Below are 24,966 nucleotides of genomic sequence, written 5' to 3'. Positions count from 1 at the left end.
ACAAAGATGGTATACATGAGTTGTGGATCTTTAACTTGGTTTGCTCTCAGTAGCTCCTGCATCAGGGGTTTTCAAGTTGAAGTATTACAGTACCTTTTTATCCAATGTCATCATGATCAAGCTGCCGCCTCTGATCTCACTCACAGCCCTGCGCACGTTTAATGTTAATGGAGGCTGGACTATTTTAGTTTGTACTAACTATAATAAAATGACTTTTTTCTTTTATGAATTGGTTCTACTACAGTACATCCGTTTCTACAGTATGTGTAAGTCGGTTGTGTTTAATGACAAGTATGAATTATGTGCTTAGTGTGATCGCAGTTCTCTTATGTCACACTTTTTACAGTGCACTTACTAGTTTTTGCACAGGAAATTCAGACTGAATTCACAACATTCTGATGTACTCTTTTATTTTAAATCATCTTGAAATTCCCTGTCTAAGGTGAAATTCAGGCATTGGTAGTTTTTAGTCAGAATCAAGATAAAAAATGTTATTTAAATGGTTCTGTTATGCATCAGATAAATATATTACACAAATGCGGTCATACCAAACACCAATTTTAGAATCATAGATAATTGTGTGAATTAGAGGATGAAATATGGTTTTTTTTTTTTTTTTTTTTTTTTTTTTTGGTCAAGCGTGGAGTTTTTTCATTCAATATTTGAATCGTGTTGGTGTGAAGTGTGTGCTCAGGGGTTTCTTAGCCATACCGGGCAAATATCTGCTATAGTAATGCCTACTTTATCAATACAAATAACAGTAGCTTAGTGATTGCATTATCAGAGGACTATGAATATATCTGAAAACTTAATCTTTAAATGAAAACTTGCTATCCTTGTGTGATTTATTTATTTTGAGGCCAAATATAGTCAATCATGAAACCATCCCTAGAGAGATTACTGTATGTCAATGCCATTTTAGAGAACCTCACCTATTAAAATGGTACACTATGTTCACTTCACTGTCTGAGTGGCTTCTAATCTACTTAAAGATTATGTTCTTCAACACATTCAGCATTTGAAAGCAGACTCCATTATCCTGAGAACAAATTATTATTATTTTTTGGTATTAAGAGAGGTAGCTTATATTGTTTTGGACGACTAGAGAGTAAAAGCTTCTATGCAATTAAATTTCTTTTTGTTGCCTCAACAGAAAAACAACAGGCTTCAGTATCATGATGCATTTGTAATATATGAGTTTTTGATGTGCACTTTCATATCATATCTTTTTAAAATTTGAATCAAATGTTGGTTTCATCATGGGTAAGCTCTGTTATGTAGAAAGTGATATATGATTTCAGTATTTTAAAATGTTTGATGGTCATTCATTTACTATTTAGAAATGCTTATATGGTTGAACAGTGTCATTTTGGAAACTGAATTGTCATTTTCTTAATGTCAACACCTTGAAGGAATAGTTCACTTAAAAATGAAAATTCTGTCATCATTTACTCACAAAAGAAGGTATTTTCAAGAATGTCGGTAACCAAACAGTTCGTGGACCCCATTGACTTCCATAGTATTTCTTTTTCTGCTATGGAAGTCAATGGGGTCCATCAACTGTCTGGTAATTGACATTCTTCAAAATATCTTCCTTTGTGTTCAGCAGAAGAAAGAAATTCATACAGGTTTGAAACAACTCGAGGTTGAGTAAATGATGACAGAATTTTCATTTTTAAGTGAACTATTCCTTTAAAAAGTGAAAATTCCTTTTCCTCCCTCATTTGAAAAAGGTTATCAGGTTACAGAGGTTATGATGAAATGTCTTGAAGGTGGTGCTCTTGTGTTACCATTTTACTTTTGTGTCCTTGCTCCGTGTACAATTTCACATAGAGCCCCCACTGTCGGTGAGCTGAAATGTAACTTTTCTCAATCCAATTGTTGAGAAGTCTTTCATGACAAATAAAAAAAAAAAAGTTTTGAAATCTCTGCTTTTTCTAATTATTAATATCATTTGCATGTTGCAGTAAATTCAAGAAGTAGTTCAGAAGTCTGAAAACAGCAAAACGTCTTTCTTTGCATGCACCAAAGCCTAATATTTTTCAACCTCGCCCATTTATAGTCCCACATCCACAGTACATGCTTGTTTAAGGAACCTGTTTCACTCAGTTATGCTTAATGATACTATTTTTAGTGTTATTATATTTTAGTACTATTTATGTTTTTTATATTTTGAATTATAGGTAATTTTCATTTTAGATAGATATTAGCAATTTTCATAGCAATTTTGTTATGTGCTTTTTAAATATTTATAATTTTCTATATAGATTTAATTTAAGTTTTTCATCTAATATTTCTATACTTTTATTTTAGCCTTATTTCAATTACAGAAAATTAAAACAAAAAATAATTTTTATAGTTTTAGTTAACAAAATGCTGGTGAAATAAACCTTATACATTTAGCAGATGCATGATGGGTACAGACAAAATGTGAAATGTCACTTATGGCAGATGTTTTTTTTTGTTTTTGTTTTTACGGGTCCGGAGACCCTGGGGGTGTCGGAAGGGATTGGTAGGGCCTAGGGGGTGCATGGAAAAGCAACATTTTTTAAAATAAATATATTAAATAAAAAACAAGATTAAATAAATATAAATGTAGATTGTTAATATTTATAATACCTTAATATGTTCCTGTCTCATAGTCACATTTATCAGAGTTAGAGCTGGTCGAAAACATAGTTTAGCCTACATTTTGCGATGATATAAACAAACAAATGTTCCAAACCTGTATGAGTTTCTTTCTTCTGTTGAACTACAAAGAAGATATTTTGAAGAATGTCGGTAACCAGACAGTTGATGGTAGCCATTGACTTCCATAGTATTTTTTTCCTAAGGAAGTCAATGGCGTCCATCAACTGTCTGGTTACCGACATTCTTCAAAATATCTTCTTTGTAGTCAACAGAAGAAAGTAACTCATACAGGTTTGGAACAACATAAGGGTAAATGAATGATGACAGAATTTTTATTTTTGGGTGAACTATCCCTTTAAATCAGTATTATCAGAGTACAGTGTTACATATTAGACATCCACAATCTCTGGTATTATGTTCATGTGTGATTACAAATCGTGGACTGCGCATATCTAACGCTGCTTTCCCCCGCTGCACTACAGCAGCAGCGACTGCGCATATGTAGCGCATCTTTCACCCTCTGCAGTACAGCAGTAAGTTCGCGTGCGCGAGAATGGGTACATCACTCGCGCGCCAACATGGTCAGCTGTACTAGTCTCTTATCAGGAGACTATTTTTAATCATCAGAGTTTGGGCCTGTATTCTAACAACAAAGTGAGTTTTGCAGGCCATGTGTTAATAATCAGACAATGCTGTAAAATGCATACAAGTGTCAAACGTGTGCTTGCATCCAAATCCTCCAAAAAGTCCAGCACTCAGACAACTATCAGCAGATTCTTCACAAGTGCAAGCGATCAATCTCAACCAATTGACCGACCCGGGATTAACTGCCAAGACCAACGCCATGAGGGCAGAGGAAAGGTAAGAGCTTTATATATTCAGAACAAACAGCTTGTTTACTTTGTAAATAATCTGCACTCCAATCATACAATAAAGCCATGTCAACAATATGCATCGCATCCACGAAGCTTTTGCTGTTTCAAAGCAGCACCGACTGAAATGTAAACCTGTTCTGATTTAGAAGAGGTTATGTGATGGAGGAATGTCATCAGGGAAACGACCCAAACTCTCTCACAATGTGGAGGAGAAAGATGAAGAGTGCATGCGGACCCCCAGCACCTGTAAGGACATAATGCACCATGCACGGCATTGTTTTCATCATGTTTATTGTAGTTTTTGTTGTTGTCAGCTGATTTGTTTAACTGCATTGCACATTTCCCTTTAGAGCAGCTTGTTTATGCTGATGTAAAAATGTGTTTTCTGGCATGGCATTTACACTAAGCGGGGCTCAACAACAGATTTGAAATGGACCTTTTCACCGACCCAACATTATTTTTTATATAGTTTTTGTTTTAGCCAATTTTTAAGTCAGAAAGGCTCGTGTTCTTTACACGCACACACATTAAAAAATAAATAAAAAAAGTTAAATAATTACAGTTGTAATGTAACTATGCTTTTTAAACGCGCTTCACTAAACAACAATGTTTAAAACATTCGAAAAGGAAATGTTTTGGTTTGTATTGTATGGTATAAACAAATTGTATTAGTAAATTCTACAGTTGTAATGCACTCCAATCATACAATAGAGCCATGTCAACAATATGCATCGCATCCACGAAGCTTTTGCTGTTTAAAAGCAGCACCGACTGAAATGTAAACCTGTTCTAATTTAGGAGAGGTTATGTGATGGATGAATGTCCTAAACTTGATAGTGTATATATGTGCAGGTAAATATACAGTACCGTTTTAAAAGTCTTAGGCATGTTAGTATTTTCACCAGATATTTTATAAGCCAGTTATTTATAATATCTTTTGCTGTAATGTGTCAGTTGGAAATATCAGTTTACATTTCCAAACATTCCTTTTTCCATTAATTCTCGCTTATGTGCAATAGATAAGATGGTATCTCCCAGAGCCAGTGTCAGCCATGCCACCCTGACAAGGCTTAAAGATTTCAGCTGCCCAGGGAATTCAGAGATCCGAGTCTCCGATCAGGGTATGGAGATGGAGCCTTCAAATTCTGGAAAAGCTGAGAGATCTGCCTTGCAGCAACACAATATTATCATGAAGAACAGCTCATCTGAATTGGTGGAAGAGGTCAAAGAAGAGCCTACTAAGATTAAACAGGTTTGATTTTATAAGCAATACTTGTGTGTAGGGGTGTAACAATATATCGTGCCACAATATATCGCAATACAAAAATGCAACAATACGTATCGTGGATAGTGACAATATGTATTGTGGATAGTTCCCCCAAAATAAAAATTACTGTGTGAGAAAAAAGTTTTCAGAGTTTTAGTGTCAGTAGGCTACTACATTAAACTACTATATAATGTTGAATATAATGTATAATAATGCAACGGGGGAATATTTGTGGGTCCTGATAATGCCAGATATCTGTTACCAGTAAAAAGTGGCCTACATTTATTTTAAATATATCTAGTCAGTGACAGAGTGCAAGCATATTCGTCTAAAATAATTCGGTGTTTTCAGCTTCAGATCATGAATATTGTTATTCTGGTGTCTCTATTGTCCTGTGCTTTGGGTTTCAGCACAAGTTAAAGCCTATTCATTTAAACCCACAATGTAACATCAAAGTCAGCATTTTAATCACCAGTAAATTTTTTGTTAACCTTTTATCATATGTCTTGGAGTATCGCAATAATATCGTATCGTGACGTGAGTTCAGTATCGTGATATGTATCGAATCGTGACATGAGGGTATCGTTACACCGCTACTTGTATGTTTCAGAGTTGCCCATCGAAAGAGTGTTCTTTGTCTCAACTTCTTTAATTGCAGATTACATATTTATAAGCTACTTGATTTGGGTAGAAATTAAAATACAAAAGGCTCAACTAATCACATTGGCAGAGTAATGAACTGAAGACACAAATGCTTGCCATTCAAACATGATGTTTTTTCCTCTTTCTGTTTCCAGGAGTTTTCCTTTAGTCAGTTTTCTAAGAATACTACGATCGGGAAAAGTTCAGAAGAGCCTGGCGTTCCCAACAGGAGAACCAAGACCATATACACTCCTCTAGAAGAACAGTACATGGAGATCAAGAAGCAACATGTGGACACAGTGCTTTGCGTTGAGTGTGGCTATAAGTACAGGTTCTTTGGTGAGGATGCAGAGGTAAGAACTAGAGCAGCCTATCACAATTATCAGACATTGGCTGATGCATTACGCTACTAAAGGGTATATACTGTATGTTACTATATGTTACCCTCCATTGAAAGGCCATTCCACCAAATATTTCAAGCTATACAGTGGGGAGGACAAGTATTTGAAACACTGCTGATTTTGCAGGTTTTCCCATTTACAAAGCAGGTAGAAGTCTGTAATTTTTATCATAGGTACTCTTGAACTGTGAGTGATGGAATCTAAAACAAAAATCCAGAAAATCACATTGTATGATTTTTAAGTAATTAATTTGCATTTTATTGCATGACATAAGTATTTGATCACCTACCAACCAGTAGGAATTCCGGCTCTCACAGACCTGTTAGTTTCTCTTTAAGAAGCCCTCCTGTTCTCCACTCATTAACTGCACCTGTTTGAACCCGTTACCTGTATAAAAGACACCTGTCCACACACTCAGGCCATGTCCACACTAATATGTTTTCGTTTGAAAACGTATATTTTTCTCTCCGGTTTGGCCTTCCGTCCACACTGAGACGGCGTTTTAAGTCAATGAAAACGTAGCTTTTGGAATACGCTCTCCAAAGCGTATAAATTTGAAAACGCCGTTTTCGCGTTGTAGTGTGGACTGTGAAGCCGGAGGTATTTGAAAAAACGATGACGCAAGTTTAGTCATGTGATCCATGTTGTACCAATAGATATTCATGTTTACCGGTATTGTGCCTGTTATGTGCTATTCACTTTTACACTTTTGCTAAAATATGTTACTTTGCACACTCTTCATATCACAGTACTGCAAAGATGACAGACAATATACTCGCATTTGCTGTCCTGCGGCAATACAGGAGAGCAGTTGCGTTTTAGACCAAACATATGGTGACTGAGTGCGACCTGGACGAATAAGTGATGGTGAGATATTTTGCTAAATAAAATTATCCTGTTAGAAGAATTGCTCGATAACTTTATTATTTATCTTTCCATCTGTGTCATCTCGGTGAGCTTTTGTGAAGTTTCACGCATGCGCAGTAAGGTGAATTTAGAAGTTTCACATCCACACTGAAACGTCGGAAAACGCCTGAAAACGCTAGTGTGGACGGAGAGCGTTTTTAAACGAAAACGCCGTTTTCAAATGATTGGCTACAGGGCAATAGGCAACCAGCTTGGTGAGAAGGCAACAACAGTTGACGCAATCATTAGAAAATGGAAGAAGTTCAAGATGGCGGCCAATCTCCCTCAGTCTGGGGCTCCATGCAAGATCTCACCTCGTGGGGCATCAATGATCATGAAGAAGTTGAGGGATCAGCCCAGAACTACATGGCAGAACCTGGTCAATGACCTGAAGAGAGCTGGGGCCACAGTCTCAAAGAAAACCATTAGTAACACACTACGCCGTCAAGGATTAAAATCCTGCAGCGCACGCAAGGTCCCCTTGCTCAAGCCAGTGCATGCGTCCAGGCCCGTCTGAAGTTTGCCAATGACCATCTGGATGAACCAGAGGAGGAATGGGAGAAGGTCATGTGGTCTGATGAGACAAAAATAGAGCTTTTTGGTCTAAACTCCACTCGCTGTGTTTGGAGGAAGAAGAAGGATGAGTACAACCCCAAGAACACCATCCCAACCGTGAAGCATGGAGGTTGAAACATCATTCTTTGGGGATGCTTTTCTGCAAAGGGGACAGGACGACTGCACCGTATTGAGGGGAGGATGGATGGGGTCATATATCACGAGATCTTGGCCAACAACCTCCTTCCCTCAGTAAGAGGATTGAAGATGGGTCGTGGCTGGGTCTTCCAGCATGACAACGACCCGGAACACACAGCCAGGGCAACTAAGGAGTGGCTCCGTAAGAAGCATCTCAAGGTTCTGGCCTAGCCAGTCTCCAGACCCTGAACCCAATAGAAAATCTTTGGAGGGAGCTGAAAGTCCGTATTGCCCAGCGACAGCCCCGAATCCTGAAGGATCTGGAGAAGGTCTGTATGGAGGAGTGGGCCAAAATCCCTGCTGCAGTGTGTGCAAACCTGGTCAAGAACTACAGGAAACGCATGAACTCTGTAATTGCAAACAAAGGTTTCTGTACCAAATATTAAGGTCTGCTTTTCTGATGTATCAAATACTTATGTCATGCAATAAAATGCAAAAGAATTACTTAAAAATCATACAAATGTGATTTTCTGGATTTTTGTTTTAGATTCCGTCCATCGCAGTTGAAGAGTACCTATGATAAAAATTACAGGCTTCTACATGCTTTGCAAATGGGAAAACCTGAAAAATCGGCAGTGTATCAAATACTTGTTCTCCCCACTGTATATTCCACCAAATATTTCAATTAAGAGTTCATTAAGAGATCATAAAAGCAATATACACTCACCTAAAGGATTATTAGAAACACATGTTCAATTTCTCATTAATGCAATTATCTAATCAACCAATCACATGGCAGTTGCTTCAATGCATTTAGGGGTGTGGTCCTGGTCAAGACAATCTCTTGAACTCCAAACTGTATGTCAGAATGGGAAAGAAAGGTGATTTAAGCAATTTTGAGCGTGGCATGGTTGTTGGTGCCAGACGGGCCGGTCTGAGTATTTCACAATCTGCTCAGTTACTGGGATTTTCACGCACAACCATTTCTAGGGTTTACAAAGAATGGTGTGAATAGGGAAAAACATCCAGTATGCGGCAGTCCAGTGGGCAAAAATGCCTTGTTAATGCTAGAGGTCAGAGGAGAATGGGCCGACTGATTCAAGCTGATAGAAGAGCAACTTTGACTGAAATAACCACTCATTACAACCGAGGTATGCAGCAAAGCATTTGTGAAGCCACAACACGCACAACCTTGAGGCGGATGGGCTACAACAGCAGAAGACCCCACCGGGTACCACTCATCTCCACTACAAATAGGAAAAAGAGGCTACAATTTGCAAGAGCTCACCAAAATTGGACAGTTGAAGACTGGAAAAATGTTGCCTGGTCTGACGAGTCTCGATTTCTGTTGAGACATTCAGATGGTAGAGTCAGAATTTGGCGTAAACAGAATGAGAACATGGATCCATCATGCCTTGTTACCACTGTGCAGGCTGGTGGTGGTGGTGTAATGGTGTGGGGGATGTTTTCTTGGCACACTTTAGGCCCCTTAGTGCCAATTGGGCATCGTTTAAATGCCACGGCCTACCTGAGCATTGTTTCTGACCATGTCCATCCCTTTATGGCCACCATGTACTCATCCTCTGATGGCTACTTACAGCAGGATAATGCACCATGTCACAAAGCTCGAATCATTTCAAATTGGTTTCTTGAACATGACAATGAGTTCACTGTATTAAAATGTCCCCCACAGTCATCAGATCTCAACCCAATAGAGCACCTTTGGGATGTGGTGGAACGGGAGCTTCGTGCCCTGGATGTGCATCCCACAAATCTCCCATCAACTGCAAGATGCTAACCTATCAATATGGGCCAACATTTCTAAAGAATGCTTTCAGCACCTTGTTGAATCAATGCCACGTAGAATTAAGGCAGTTCTGAAGGCGAAAGGGGGTCAAACACAGTATTAGTATGGTGTTCCTAATAATCCTTTAGGTGAGTGTATTTAAATTGTGCGGTTTAATTCAAATCTTCTGAAGAGACACAATCGCTTTATATGATAAACGGATTTAATTTAACGCATATACATAGAGGTCATTAAATATGATAAACAGAAGTTTCATTTTTGGGTGAACTATCTCTTTAATGTAATGGCATTTTCTCTACCACATTTTTTTTATAGATCGCTGCAAAGGAACTCAATATCACTTGTCATCTGGACCATAACTTCATGACTGCCAGCATCCCTACTCATCGCTTGTTTGTGCATGTTCGCCGACTGGTCTCTCAGGGCTACAAGGTCACTGATGTTCTCCTAATTAATAATAAGCTGCAAATTTGTCATGTAGAAATAAGTATATCTATCTAACAACACCCCATTTTATTTTTTATCTTCTGTGATTTCGGTCAGTGTAAGGGTGTTTTCATGCCTAATTTCTTAGGTAGGTGTTGTGAAGCAGACGGAAACTTCAGCCATCAAAGGCTCCAGCACCAACAAGAGTTCCCTCTTCACGCGGCAACTTCATGCACTTTACACCAAATCCACGCTTGTGGGAGAAGGTATTGTTTCTGCTCTTACTCGGTAGATTCATAATTGCCTTTCACTCCTGTTTTAAGTTTAATTTTAATATCTATGTTGTTGACCAGGGGCCATATTCACAAAGAATTTTATCTTACCACTAGGAGTACTCCTAAATCGCACTAAAATATTTTAGCTAGGAGCTTTTTCTCTTAAAAGTTATTCACAACGCCTTTCAGACCTACTCTTAGTAAGGAAAAATTACAACTCCTAAACTAAGAGTGAGTCTTCGTTGCTATGGATGACGTCAATTCTCATGCACGAGCTTCCTCGCAATGATCACGGTGATTGGTTGTTAGATGACAGGGCCATCATACGGAACATAACACAGACGCAACAAATCATGGAATTACGACATCTAAATATGTCTGTGTCCTACACAAAATAATAATAGTAATGTCATCGAAATGCATATATAATGACATGTTTGTGCAGGCCCCAGTGAAGTGTAGGCTAATTCTAAAAAGGCAGAGAGAGAGAAAAGTCGTGAATTAAATTAAATCAAGGTAGCCTAATACCCTAATGAAAACCGCCACTTGCCTAATAATGAAAAAACGACACTTGCATTAACACTTGCTTGGTTAATTGACATCATATTAGCCTAAATAGACTACTTAAAGCAAGGAAATGTTGCTCCTATTGAAGTAATGTAGTAGTTGAATGACGGTGGATTATGAACTCGCCAAAACGGAAAACTGGACGCAGGATCAGTTACTGCTGCTGGCCCAGTTGGTGCTGAAAAAAAAAACATAATAAAAGGGAAATTCGGAACTGGGATATCAAGTAAAACTAAGCGTGAGACATGGGAGAGGATTTGTTTGCAGATCAATGCAGCATTCCCCCTTGTCTCGCGGACCCCGGACGACTGCGAGAGGTGGTGGTATGCGCTACAATCCTTTGTGAATAGGTTTTAGTGAGTTAGGAGTCCTCTCGACTTCTTTTAAGCTGTCCCAGACTTAGGTGCTACTTTTAGGGCTAAAATGCTTCGTGAATTACTCTTAGTGAAAAAAATTAGGAGTCCTAAAGTTAGGAATGACACGCCCATTATTTTTAGGAGTTGCTCCTAAATTCGCCAGTTAGGAGCTACTTTTAGCCTTAATTCTTTGTGAATACGGCCCCAGATTATTTAGCTGCAGTTTACAGATTTCAACTGTTTGATGGGTGTCATACACTACTGTTTAAAAGTTGGGGGTTGGAAAGATTTATTCATATTTTTGAAAGTAGTCTCTGTTGCGCACTAAGGTTGCATTTGTTTTATCAAAAATACAGCAAAAACAGTAATATTGATATCTGTATTCTATTTTAATATATTTTAAAATGTAATTTATTCCTGTGATGACAAAGTCTTCAGTGTCACTTGAGCAGTGTTGCCAGATTGGGTTGACTTTTTCCAGCCCAAAATCTCTCCAAAAACCCACCCAAAACATTCATTGCTAAAACAAATGTGATCGAATACTATTGTCATGACAACCAATGTTTATAAGGACCATTTACCCAAATAATGATGACAAAATTAAATTATAAAAATTAATTTCCCTGCCTGGAGAACAATACAACAGGAAACGGGATAAACAGGATAAAAACATGGCAAATACACAGCAAAGGAAAATATGACAATTTTTTTTTTTTTGTCTAGAAATTACCAGGAATCAATAGACTTAAACCTTCGGAAACACACATGAGTTGACAGTGACACGATCATCTCACACATTCATGCACACACTATAACAAAATGTGTCATTCGTGTTCAAAAAATGAACGACAATAATAATAATGTGCTTACCTTTGTGCTGCGTTTTTACTTCAAACAGAACTATAGTACGTCTTTCTTGTAGTACATAATGCAGAAATCTGTCAAAACATATTAATTGTTGTGTTAGGGGGTAACAGTTTAGGACCCAAAGACCAGATGTTTGAAAGAAGACCTGGAGTCAGAATTATAATAAATTGAAGAGGTTTTACTGAAGATAGTTTGCAGTTTCATCAGCAGAAGTCAGCTTCAAGACTCACACGTTCGTAGGCCGCCCCACTTACAGTTACAAAGATCACAGCAATTATACCCTTCACCAAGGTCTAAGCTACGTCCTTGCTTTAGGTTGAATGATTCTCATTGGCTAAGAATAGATAAATATAGTAATTTTCCACACATATACAGATAGACTGAAGCATATCTCCATCGATTATGCGGCTGACACTCGGACCCTGAAGTTAGGCACGTCGTGATCTTTCAGGTTGCAGATTTGGGTTGCTGGGCGCCAGCATGTCCAGAACAACAACTCAGTCAATCTCCAATAATGCCAGTGGTTCCTTAACCTGTAACCAAGAAGACTAACACACACACCGACACAGAGCTTCCTCAAGGTTGGATTTGGCCAAGCTCTAACTATAAACAGGAGAGTATTCTCAAAACATTAAAGGTGCCCTAGAATGTTTTTATTTTTTATTTTATAATGTTTCCTGGGTTACCCTTATAATGTTAGTATGTTTTTTAGATAAAAAATAATCATAATTTAGAAATAAATGGCATTTTTCCTAGCCTGCTTTTAGCCTCTGATTTGAACACTCTGTTTGAAGGGGCGTGTCTGCTGTGGGATTCAGTGTAACCGCGGCCACGGCTGTGATTGGCTAACATGCTTGCATATGAAATAGCAACGCATTACATGTGAAACTCTCTCCCGAATACTTTTACTACTGCTATTATACGTTTTTACTATAACAGCTATCGAGATTAACGAATCGTGAGATGTTTTTAAAGTATTTAGATCTATTCCCATCACATATGTTGCCGTGATGAGCATTGAGCAGAGGACAGTGTGTTGATCGCGAGAATGAAGATCTAATCATTGCAAAGCAGTTTCTGCACTCTCTCTGCTTTCACCAATGCAAACACGATGATGTAAATACAGTAAGAGCTTCGTTGTGCAGTAACGTGCGTCATTGATTTCATAACGAGTTTGGCAAGTGTCCAGATAAACTCGCACCGTGTGGAAAGATTGTTCTTTGATCGCTTTCTGTATATAATTTGTTCACAATTTAAATACGATTATTTTCATCCTACTAAAAGAAACGATGTGAAGCTGATATTTTAGTCACTGGCTTGACTTACTGATGCATAAACAGTATTGAACGATTTTGAGAGAAAGATTACCTGTCTGAACTTGAACAATTACTCATCAGCTCGATCCGAGGCCAGCTCTGTATTGGCCCAAGTTGAGGAAACACTCGGTGAAATGTTTGGAAATTTCCAGAGAAAATAAAATTAACCCATTGTTTCTTCAGAGGCCCAGATGAAGGAACTAAAAAATACTTTTGTGTTCATGTGTACATCCACACTGAGCAACTGCCATGCTTCGGCTGCGCAGTTCCGCCTGGCTGGCATTATGCTAATATTTGGAGGCGTACATATTAATGATCCCGACTATTGCGTCACAGTCGGTATTGTGTGGAGAACCGACCGTTTTTCAGGGGTGTTTTTCATAAACGTGAATTAAATGAGAACGCGAAAACAGTCCAGTTTGAGATTCACTCTATGTCATGTCCATGCACTGAACTCTTGTTATTTGACTATACCAAGGTAAATTCAATTTTGAACTATAGGTCACCTTTAAGATAATACATTCTTTCTCTCAGGACAGGACACTTTAGTCTAACTGGAAAGTAAGGCTTTAACTGAGAAATGGTCCCTTAAAGTATAGAAAGTATAGAAACATCTTTCCATATTTCATTTCTGGAAGCCGGGCTAAATAAGCAAGCACTGTTACTGCATTTATATCAAATACAGACATTAGAAAATACATGAAAAGAACATTTCAGTGATCACACTGGTAACTTCTATAACAAAGTAAAATCTCACAAGCCTAGAGAAGTCATTCAACTCATGTGATATTTAGAAGGAAAAATATTGATTAATACCTTGATTATAATCACTCATTACATATACATCGAAGCAGCAGTGAATTCTAAAATCCACACCCTTCAGTTGATTCAAAGCTGCTGTCGGGGACGAGTAGAGTGCAGTCTTGGATGGTTTAAAAGTTGCAGATGTCCTGATCAGGGTTGCGTTTCCCAAAAGCATCGTAAGCTTAAGGTGATCGTAGAACAATTACCACCAATGGTTTCTGCAATCGACTTAGACTTACAATGCTTTTGGGAAACCCAGCCCAGGCCAGTGTGCACATGACGATGGAGAGGAGTCGTCCTATATTCCATTTCATTGGAGTCATTCAACTGTGCTCTGAGTTACTGTTATATTTACAAGAGTCACTCTCCCACTGTTTACTGCAGCTACAACTTTTATTATATTACTTAATATATTACTATTTATGCCAATTTGGCATAGCGATCACTTGAATATACAGCTACAAGTTCAAAATCACTCATGTATCATCAAGCCTGCTATCGCTCTTGATTGTCTAAAAGTCTGCTCATCTGCGACACCAACACCATCTGACTCTGCCGTGGACGTGTGTATTTAGTAATGTCATGATGACTGATTCGATGGAGTACATGCACACTTAAGTTTTGTTTATTAACCAATTTGCCTATAAAATCTAAATGTTTGAAAACCTCCAAAACTGATCCCAAACCAACCCAAATTTTGTCCACCCGACCAAACCAATTTTGACCCGTGCAATCAAATTCAAAACCACCCAATCTGGCAACACTGCACATAATCCTTCAGAAATATTTCTAATTATGCTGATTTGGTGCACAAGAAACATTTCTTATTATTATCAATATTGAAAACAGTTGTGCTGCTTTATTTTTGTGGAAACTGATTAAAAAATAATCAGGATTCTTTGATGAATAGAAAGAACAGCATTTAATGTAACTTTTCATCAATTTAATGCATCCCTGCTCAATAAAAGTATTAATTTCTTTTTTTTTTAAAGTCTTAGTGGACACAACATTTTGAAGGGTATCTATTTATGAAATAGCTCCAGTATCTTTTTTTAATTTTTATTAGTCACCTACAGAACCCAAAATGAATGAATTCATTGCCTTGTTCTCAGATGTGAATCCTCTGCTGAAGCTTGGAGATTTGGAGCAGGCTGAAGATGTGGTGCAGGACAGTGGCAACAACTATCTAATGTGTGTGAGCGAGAGTTTTGATAAACAGAGCAAGGAGCTGACCGTAGGGATGGTGGTAAGAAATCATTGTGGTAATTGGTAGTGTTGGGTGAGCTTTAAGGCTGTGACGCACCAAGCCGCCATCAAAGAACTATTGGCGACAAAAGCCGACTGTTGTCGCCTCCTGTCGGCTGCATCTGGGACAAAAAGCTGCCTCTGAACACAGCAAAGAATACAGCTGACTGCACACTAGCATGTGCGTTCTGTGTCTCTATGTAAGGAAATAGCTGTCTACACCAACAGGCATCAATAATCTGTATTCGTCATTCAACAAGGGAAACCAAAACTAGGACTGCAGATATATAAACCAGGCAGTAAGCGCTTGCTTTACCATTTTAAATATCATTCATGCAGATCACTTTCTTCATTCCAGTTTGCTCATCTTATTATGAAAATATTTGCGCATTGGAAAGCTCAGGTAAGATGAGGTAAAATTAGAACAGCCTTCTGTCTGTGCCGTCTTGACTTCTTTATTCTCACCGACTACCCCGATTCAACACGCTGAATCAGGTGAACTGCCACCGACGTGTGGAACACGTGACACTCACGACAGCCTGGTGTTGGCTGACGGCTGACCGGCGGCTTGGTGTGTCTGGCCCTTACTTGGAATACAACAGAGAGTTTGAGTTGGTCAGTACAATCCTATATATTCATAAATTTTAATGCTCACTACTATAACCCTGCCTTCCCTTTTGAGTTCAGGTGGTCCAGCCAAGCATCGGGGATGTGATGGTGGACTGTTTTAAAGATAACATGGCCCATTCAGAGCTGGAGTCCAGGGTACTTAAAATTCAACCTGTAGAGATCCTGGTGCCTTCAGACCTATCAGAGACGACTGAGAGGTTATTACACAACATTGCTCTGTCCAGGTACATGTACATGTTGTGTAGGCATATTTTGTCTTATTGTGATTGAATATGTTTGTGATGCTGCATTGTAGATGATTTTATAATGGGGCTGCAACAACAAATTGTATAATCATAATTGAAAATACTTGATAACTGTCTTTATTACTAATTAGTTGTGCACAGAAATTCTCCTTCAGTCACATTATTTTACAGCAGTGACTAACGCATTTCCATGAAAAAAAACACACCTGAAAAATAATGGAGGACACAGTGATTTGCTGCGGTAAGAGTTACGCAAAAAAATGGCAATGCTTTATATTTAAACACTTCAAACAATGCAGCATGCCCTGGTGCTCTTGTAATATTTACATTTACATTTAGTCATTTAGCAGACGCTTTTTTCCAAAGCGACTTACATCTGAGGACTAAAGCAAGCGAGTCATCGTGAAGAGGGAAGAACGACGCAAGAAGTGCTCAAAATACAAAGTTCAGACATTGCTCAGAGTAGCAAAAGCCAGACAAGGGAAGATTTAAAAGGGAAGGAAAGATTTAAAAGAGAAGAATTTTTTATTTTTTTATTTTATTTTATTTTTTTATGTTAAGTACTCACGGAAGAGATGAGTTTTCAGTTGTCTTTTGAATGCTGTCAGGGATTCTGCATTCTGGATGAGGGTGGGGAGATCATTCCACCAGCATGGAACCGTGAATGAGAATGTTCTGGAGAGTGATTTAGTGCCTCGCTGTGATGGTACCACGAGCCGTCGCTCCTTGGCCGATCGTAGACTTCTGGTAGGGACGTAGACGTGTAGTAGGGAGTGAAAGTAGGACGGAGCTGAGTCAGTGGTAGATCTGTAAGCAAGCGTCAAAGCTTTGAATTTGATGCGAGCAGCGAATGGTAGCCAATGCAGGGAGATGAACAGCGGAGTGACGTGGGCCCTTTTGGGCTCGTTGAAGACAAGGCGGGCTGCAGCATTCTGGATCATTTGTAGAGGTTTAGTAACACATGATGGAAGTCCAGCCAGAAGAGCATTGCAGTAATCAAGCCTAGAAATAACCAGGGCCTGGGCGAGAAGTTGTGTTGCATGCTCAGTTAGGAAAGGCCTGATCTTCCTGATGTTATACATTGCAAACCTGCATGATCGAGCTGTCTTTGTAATGTGGTCTGTGAAGGTCAGCTGGTCATCAAATATTACTCCAAGATTTCTGACCGACCTTGATGGGGTGATTGAGGATGACTCTAGCTGGATAGTGAAGTCGTGCTGTAGAGATGGATTGGCAGGGAGGACGAGAAGCTCAGTCTTTGCCAGGTTGAGCTGCAGGTGATGTTCCTTCATCCATGCCGAGATGTCCGCCAGACAGCTTGAGATCCGTGCCGCTACTGTGGGATCATCTGGTTGAAAATGAGAGGTAGAGCTGGGTGTCATCAGCATAGCAATGGTAAGAGAAACCATGTGCCTGTATGATGGGTCCCAATGAATGTGGTGTAGATGGAGAAGAGGAGCGGTCCAAGAACTGAACCCTGGGGAACCCCTGTGGTCAGTTGATGTGCTTTGGATACCTCACCTCTCCATGTAACCCTGAAGGACCTACCTGTGAGATAGGACTCAAACCAGTGGAGGGAAGTTCCTTTGATGTCCAGTGATGAGAGGGTGGACAGAAGGATCTGATGATTCACAGTGTCGAAGGCAGCAGAAAGATCCAGCAGAATGAGAACTGAAGATTTGGAAGCAGCTTTTGCGATCCGCAGGGCTTCTGTGACCGACAGTAGTGCAGTTTGGTTGAATGGCCTTTCTTGAAGCCAGATTGGTTGACATCTAGCTGGTTGGTCGGAGACAGGAAAGATGACACTTGGTTGAAATAAACTCGTTCAAGTGTTTTCGCAATGAATGGTAGGAGAGAGACAGGTCTGTAATTCTCTAAAAGTGATGTGTCTAATGTTGTTTTTTTAAGCAGTGGAGTTACCCGAGCCTGCTTGAATGCTGTAGGGAAAATGCCAGTGTGGAGGGATGAGTTGATGATGTGTGTGAGTGCTGGTAGAAGTGTGGGAGAGATGGCTTGTAGAAGGTGAGAGGGGATGGGGTCTAGAGGGCAGGTGGTAGGATGACTGGAGAGGAGAAGTTTAGATACTACTTCCTCGGTTAACGGAGAGAAGGTAAAGAGAAGGTTTCTGGTAGTGGGAGAGGATGGTTTGGGTTCCTGTGTGTGTGGAGTTGAGAACTGACTGCTGATAGAGGTTGTTTTGTTGGTGAAGAAGAAGTTAGCAAAGTCATCAGCAGTTAAAGAGGAGGTAGGTGGTGGTGAAGGTGGACAGAGGAGAGTTGAATGTCTTGAAAAGTGTTCGTGTGTTAGAGGCGCTGTTGATCTTGTTGTGGAGGTATGAAGATTTTGCAGCGTGAACATCAGCAGAAAAGGAAGAGAGCAGAGATTGATACATACTCAGGTCAGACGTGTCTTTTGATTTGCGCCATTTCCTCTCCATTGCCCTGAGTTTGGTCCGGTGTTCACGAAGAACCTCAGATAACCAGGGGTTAGAGGGAGTAGCGCGTGCTGGCCTGGAGGAGAGAGGGCAGATATTGTCTAAAGAAGAAGTTAAAGTGTAGCATAAAGTATCTGTTGCAGTTTTCACATCTAGAGATGAGAATTGTGAGGGAAGTGAAGATGACACAGCAGAGGAAAGATGGGAAGGAGAAAGTGAGCGCAGGTTACGTCTGAAAGTAACTGGTAGGGGGGTTGGTGGAGCATGGGTAGTGAGCTGTAGATTGAAAGTAATGAGGAAATGATCTGAAACATGGAGAGGTTTCACCAAAATGTTGTCTGGGATGCAGTTGCGTGTGTAAACCAGGTCAAGTTGGTTGCCTGATTTGTGAGTACCTGTGGTGATGAGCCGTTTGAGATCGAATGAGGCTAGAAGAGAGATGAAGTCTGTTGCATACGCCTTTTCTAGATGAATGTTGAAATCACCAAAGACTACGAGTGGGGTGCCATCATCAGGGAAAGAGGACAGCAGCACATCCAGCTCCTCAACAAAGCTTCCCAGTTGACCTGGGGGGCGATAAATAACTACAATATGGATCCTAATGGGAGTTGTAAGTGTAATTGCATGATATTCAAACGATTTGTTATTGCATAGAGAAGAGAGAGTTGAGTATATCCAGTTGTTAGAAATGAGAAGACCAGTACCCCCACCCCTCCCAGACTGGCGAGGGGTGTGGGAGAAAGAGAAGTTGTTAGAGAGAGCAGCAGGGGTTGCTGAGTCTTCTGGACGGATCCAGGTCTCAGTCAAGCCCAATATATTAAGAGTAGAATGAGATGCAAAGGCTGCATCTCATTCTACTCTGAAGTCAGCTTTATTGACTGCTGACTGAGAATTCCATAGACCCATAGATATTTATTTCACACAATATTTATTTCTGCATTTTTCTTCTTACCAGTTAAGACTTAGGGCCAGATTTACTAAACAGGGCAAATTAGTGTGAGCACAATTCCAAAACAGCGCCGATGGGAGTGGAAAGTTCTGCGCTTGGATATTAACAAGAAAAGACATTTAGAAGTTTAGTGCAAATCAAGCTTTGAGCAAAGAAATGTAAAAACTTCACTTGCAATTTTACACTACTATGTTTTAAGTGTGTCCCATTAGGTTATCAAAAGGTCTTCACTTAAACACCAAATACAGGATATACAGTATGTGATGGAAGTAGACAAGTTCTCAAGTGCAAAGACGCAAATGTTGGAATTGGAACAGGCCTTTTGATTGCTTAAAGGACTTGCTCCGTTCTTGAAATCAAGATGACACCTTTTATAAGACTACACAAATTCTATTTTAAGATCACTTTAATTATGCAACCTCATAAACCTCCTCACATGACAGAAACAGTAACATAGTTTCCAATTATAATGTTTTGAATTGTGAATTGTACAATATACAATTGCTACTTAGTGACTAGCTATTGTTCACTGTCACCACTAGATGTCAGTAAATGACTATCACCTCTTAACTGACATCCAATTTTTTTTGAGGGTGGAAACATTTAAAGATTTAAAAAATACGTATTTTGGTCATTTTCAAACTCATGATGTCCACCTGTGCAGCACAGTTTAATGTATTAGAACATGTGTGCTAACTGCTAAGCCACAACAATTCATCATCCTGTATATTCTTATGTACACTGGTAAATGGACATATACACTGACTGCAAATGATGTGTATTCTATCCTACCAAAGTGCACTACCTTTTTTTGCTCCTATATTTTTAGTGCCACATTAGGATACTTCAAACTGAGAAGAATTCCATGGGGGTGTGCTGCAAGTCTTGCAGTATTTCCCTCTTAGTTTAGCTTGAACTTCCTTTAAAGACCCAGCCTGACTTTGTTGGCTGTTTCAATGCCTCTGGCCATGTAGACAAGGTTGCTTAACATGGCAAAGTAGAATGGATTGTATTCATTATGGCTGAACTGGTGCTGGTGCTTCATCACTTAGTTGAAGTGTTAAAGTGTTATGTAGCTATTTACTGATACAGGAACATGTTGTTGTGGTTTTGCTGTGAAAGAAAAGCACGAGGATAACCCAGGGGGAATATCTATTTGTCATGATATAGTATCTAGATTGAATTCATAATTTTATTAAAACCCTTATGCATTTTACATGCAGGTTGTAAAGAATCCTGAAAAAAAAACAGCAGATCTATCTGTGCCTGTCCATCTAAGACCGCTAAACAGCTTTTACACTGGCTGACCCCACCACGTTTCTCCTTGAGTGAGTCTTGGAGCACCACAAAATAATGTGTTACTCTATTGTCCTTGGATTTCCCAATCGACTGAAGTGAAATTTGGCTTGTTTTGAAGACAAATCTGCATCTTAGCACATAACAGCACACCTGCAAAGCAGTCAGAAACACTTTCGCTGTCATTATTGGCACAGCTTTAGACTGATGAACATCTCTAGATGATTGTTTCTTCAGACAGATCTTAATCTATTCTTAAATGTTTTCACATTGAAGGGTGAAGGGTAAGTTGGCTGAAATCAGCAATAATACTTACAAATCCAAGAGAACCACACTGGATAAGTACTACCTGCATGAAAAATGTTACAGTACCTCGTTTATTTATCCTTGAGTTTTTTCTTGCCTGTAATCATAGGCAACATTTCTTTGACAAATAAGGGTGATCTCATATTGGTGATCAGGCCATCCAAAGTTCCTCCAGAACACATCTGAGATCACAGCTAGTGTTCACTTCTGGCCTGGGCCACCCAACTTTACAGCAGCATCAGTTGCATGGTGATGTTCTGTTTATTCTTATTTTGGAATGCTCAGGAAGCGTGATCCACCAAGACCAGGAGGATGTGCTCATTTCCCCTGGTAGTCACCTAATACTTGAGCTCAAAAGGGTGTCTCTTTGAGGGCCAGGAGCACCTTGACAACTTCTAGGAACCTAGCATGTATGGACCTTAATAAAAGAATTAATCAATTAAAAATGAATTTATACATATGGTATTACACTGTATCCACATTGGACCAGCGGTTTGGCAAATGGATGGATGGATGATTCAGCTGCGAGCACCATCTTCTAATCCGACGCAGGAATTCATTCGGCATGGCCCTCACAGTGCATTACGGGTATTCTCTAGCTGTTGAGTGTACATCCGTTGTACACTCGTTATTGTGGTGCATTATGGGGTTGAATGCTTGCACTCGACAATGTCCACTCTGGTTTTGGACACCACTACAAATGGACGTCCCGACAAATAGTGCCCTATTTAAGGGTATAGGGGGTGATTTCAGAAAACAGTCAAGGGCAGGTGTGTTGAAGCAGGGCTGGATCTGAAATCTACAGAGAGTAGCCCTCCAGGAGCAAGATTGGACACCCCTGTTCTAAAGAAAGTCTGTTAAAACGGGTCAGATCAACTTCTTTCAGTTAGCACATCCCCACTTGCTCTCTTTTGTTGCACTGTGTCTAGCAGTATCTTGAATCAAGATTGGTCTTTCTTCAGGAAAAGAAACCGTGGCCATATCAAGATGCCTTTTTCTGAGGTCAGCTGCTGTGGTCATGGGCACCCAGCAGATCCAGTGCTGTGCAATCCTCAAACTGAAAGGACTACACACATGTCCACTACACACATTCATACTATAAAGAACATCACAAAGTTCTTTCCTCATCAAATGTAGTACCTACTCAGCAGGCAGTATGAGATTTCAGGCTGGTGGTCATAACTCATCCTGGGATGTTATTTTTCCTATTCTGGTTCGTTCCTCGGAAAAGAGGTTCTCCAGATAATTCTTGGTATCAATTGGAGAGAATGACTCCCCAACACCAAGATCCTTGAACATGCTAACACTGTTAAGATTGAAGAAACTCTGGGAATGTGACAGCTGCAATGGGTCCTCGACAAGTTCTCCATCAGAGCTCCTGGCAGAAGAAAGTGGCAGGAGGAACGAAGGACCCCCTCAAACGAATCTTAAAAGCATGTGGTATTACACCAGGGGACATTGGGAAATTGGCTGGCATCTAGTGGTACATCTACAAAGGGTGTTGAACAATTAGAAATCCGGTGTGTCTAGACAGCCCCAGCTCCGCACTCGCATGTCCTAACTGTAGAAAGACATGTGGGTCATGAATTGGGTTCCACGACAATCTTCAGTGGTATTGCTGACAACAGTAGCCTCAAGTCCAAAGGAACCACATTTCTGGAAGTGACGAGATCTTCGGTAAGAATGAACAGTCATGATTGAATGCGCAAGCAAGCTGTTTTGAAGGTGCTGGCTTGGATTCTGTACTTGCTGGGAGTCCCGACTGGTGGTCATGGATCATCACATGGCCAAATCTATTCATTTCCTCATTTCCTAAGGAAAAGAGAAATGGCCGCTGTGAGAGACTGCTAAGTCGGCAGGCAACACCTCTTGTTTTTTCTGTTAAACAAGACCGATGTTGTTGATTTATTTTGACTCGCTGTGAATGTGATCACTGTTTCCAAAGGCAATGCTTAAAGGTACTAGATGGAAGGTATTAGATTAAATTAGTGAGGGGCAAATACTCCAGGCAGGAGTGATGCCACCACAACATGACTTATATCTGTGAATGTTACTGTTGCTCTCACTCAATCTATATCTTTCTCTACGTGCAATGACCATTCATTCACTCTCTCGCTTCTCACTTGTTTTTTTTCTGTCTATCTGAATTGCAGTACTTCGTGTCCTTCTGCTTTCGCCTATCCCAGCTTAATATTCAGAAATATTTATAAACATGCCATTTGTACTTCACACACTGTGGCTTTGTGATTGTTTGAGCATCCTGACCAACACAGCACAGCAACACCAATGCAATGAATTTGGTGGCGGAACTGTTTGCTCGACCAATGGCAGACAGGGAAACCTGTTTGATAAACTGTCATTGTTTTTGCCGTTCTGTTTGGTGTATTAGCGCAGAAATTACGCACCTAACCTTCAATTGTCCTAGCTGAATCAACTCTCCTGTTTATGTGTTCCAGTCATGCTCTCTCTGTCCTTTTGTCTTGTCTCCAGCTGCTTCTCGTTGCCTCATTTTACCTCTTTGTGTTTTATAACCAGACATATCTGCCCTCATGGTTCCTTGCTGTCCTTCTCCTCCATTGTCCTGTCATTGTTTTGCCATTTAACATAACCTCTGATATTGTTAATAGAAAACCAGGATAAAAAAGACTCATGAAGCTGAATTATATATCAAAGTGTTGATAGATTAAAACCTCTGACCTATGGACCTGAACAACTGTCAAATCACTGCGTAGACATTTACGTCTGCATACAAGCTTTAAAGGGCACTCTTGTTAGGCAGCTTAAACTCGAGACTTGTTAAAATGGAGTGTGTGTGAACTGCAAGTTTGCATAAGTGCTGTCGGTAAATGCTTAATGTTTGTTTTTATATATTTTTATGCAAGTAAATAAGTATGGACATAAATGCCACTATGTAAAGTGTCTCTGAATTACTGATTATGAAGAGAATGGCAAGATAAATGCCAATTAATCATCAAGATTGTTAAAATCCCTTCTTCCTTCACATTTGTTCAGTTTTCATTGTCCCATTCCATTCTTCTTGCTTTGAATATTGTACAGACAAATGTCTGGGTTCCTCTGCTAACCATGTGCTGTGCGCTTCAGTTCTCAGGGGTGTGATTGTACGGGAGGGCACATAGCAACTGTTGCCGAGTGGTGGCTGTGCTGTAGTTTAATAAGACCCTCAGGAGAATTGCAGGTGGTGTGTTGTAGGTGCCACTGCCATCAATTCATCCCAGTCCATACTGGTTACTTGAAATGAATTCCGAATACTCCTTTCTGCCGTATCGATCAAACAACTTCAATTTCTTCATACACAAACACAATCATGCTTCTTCACTCAAAGATTTTCTATCATTTACCCCTTCAAATAACTTGGAAAATGTCCTCATGTTATCATTACTTGGCTTTGATAGCCAACGAGGGAAATTAAGTTGCTCCAGTGAGGGTCAGAACTGGTCCTTAAAGTAGTTAGATTTCATGTTGAATACAAGTTGTTCCATCGAAAGTGTCTGTTGGTTAGCTGTCGGTTACCACACCATTTTTTTTTTGCCTTGTTCCTCAGTTTGTAAATGCAAACACATTTCACAATAGTCTACAAGCAGTAGGAGAATTAAAAATTAAACATAGAAATACACGCTGTTTAAAGTACAGCCAACATATTTTTATGCAAATACTATGATGCAAAAGTTATAATCCAATCTTTCGTGACCATGTAAGTTTTGTAATCCTCTTAACTTTTCCATGATATACACACAAGGAAGAATGTGACATTTACCTCGAATTTTTTAATAGTGCAAAACGTAATGCATAACTAGTTGAGAGTCTACGTGTAATATCTGTACTGTACATGGATAAATTCATTTATCACGACAGGATTAATTAAAATAAGCTAATGAAGGCAAAATTGTGATCAAAGTGACCTAAGAAATTATTTGCATTTATAAAAATATCTAAATAAAAATAAAATCTTGTTATTCAGAAAAAAAAAATCTATCAATCAGTTATGAGTCAGCTACCCATGATATTTA

General features: G+C 39.5%; 1 protein-coding gene across 1 annotated transcript in view; it reads left to right on the top strand.

Moving 5' to 3' along the window:
- The first annotated feature begins 3,173 nt into the window (after positions 1-3,173).
- msh3 (mutS homolog 3 (E. coli)) overlaps positions 3,174-24,966 on the top strand; it is an 86,764-nt gene continuing 64,971 nt past the window's right edge. The window contains exons 1-8 of the mRNA XM_056237826.1: positions 3,174-3,492; positions 3,653-3,752; positions 4,526-4,758; positions 5,571-5,768; positions 9,538-9,654; positions 9,797-9,914; positions 14,946-15,079; positions 15,766-15,932. Of these exons, the coding sequence (XP_056093801.1) occupies positions 3,331-3,492; positions 3,653-3,752; positions 4,526-4,758; positions 5,571-5,768; positions 9,538-9,654; positions 9,797-9,914; positions 14,946-15,079; positions 15,766-15,932 (1,229 nt within the window). The 5' untranslated portion in view covers positions 3,174-3,330. The remainder of the gene's footprint in view (positions 3,493-3,652; positions 3,753-4,525; positions 4,759-5,570; positions 5,769-9,537; positions 9,655-9,796; positions 9,915-14,945; positions 15,080-15,765; positions 15,933-24,966) is intronic.

This window comes from Rhinichthys klamathensis, unplaced genomic scaffold (genome assembly GCF_029890125.1).
Source record: "Rhinichthys klamathensis goyatoka isolate OS25496 unplaced genomic scaffold, OSU_Roscu_1.1 h1tg000019l_1, whole genome shotgun sequence".
In the NCBI taxonomy this organism is placed as follows: domain Eukaryota; kingdom Metazoa; phylum Chordata; class Actinopteri; order Cypriniformes; family Leuciscidae; genus Rhinichthys; species Rhinichthys klamathensis.
The sequence above is the reverse complement of the archived record's forward strand: the minus strand, read 5'-3'. Positions and strand labels throughout refer to the sequence as shown.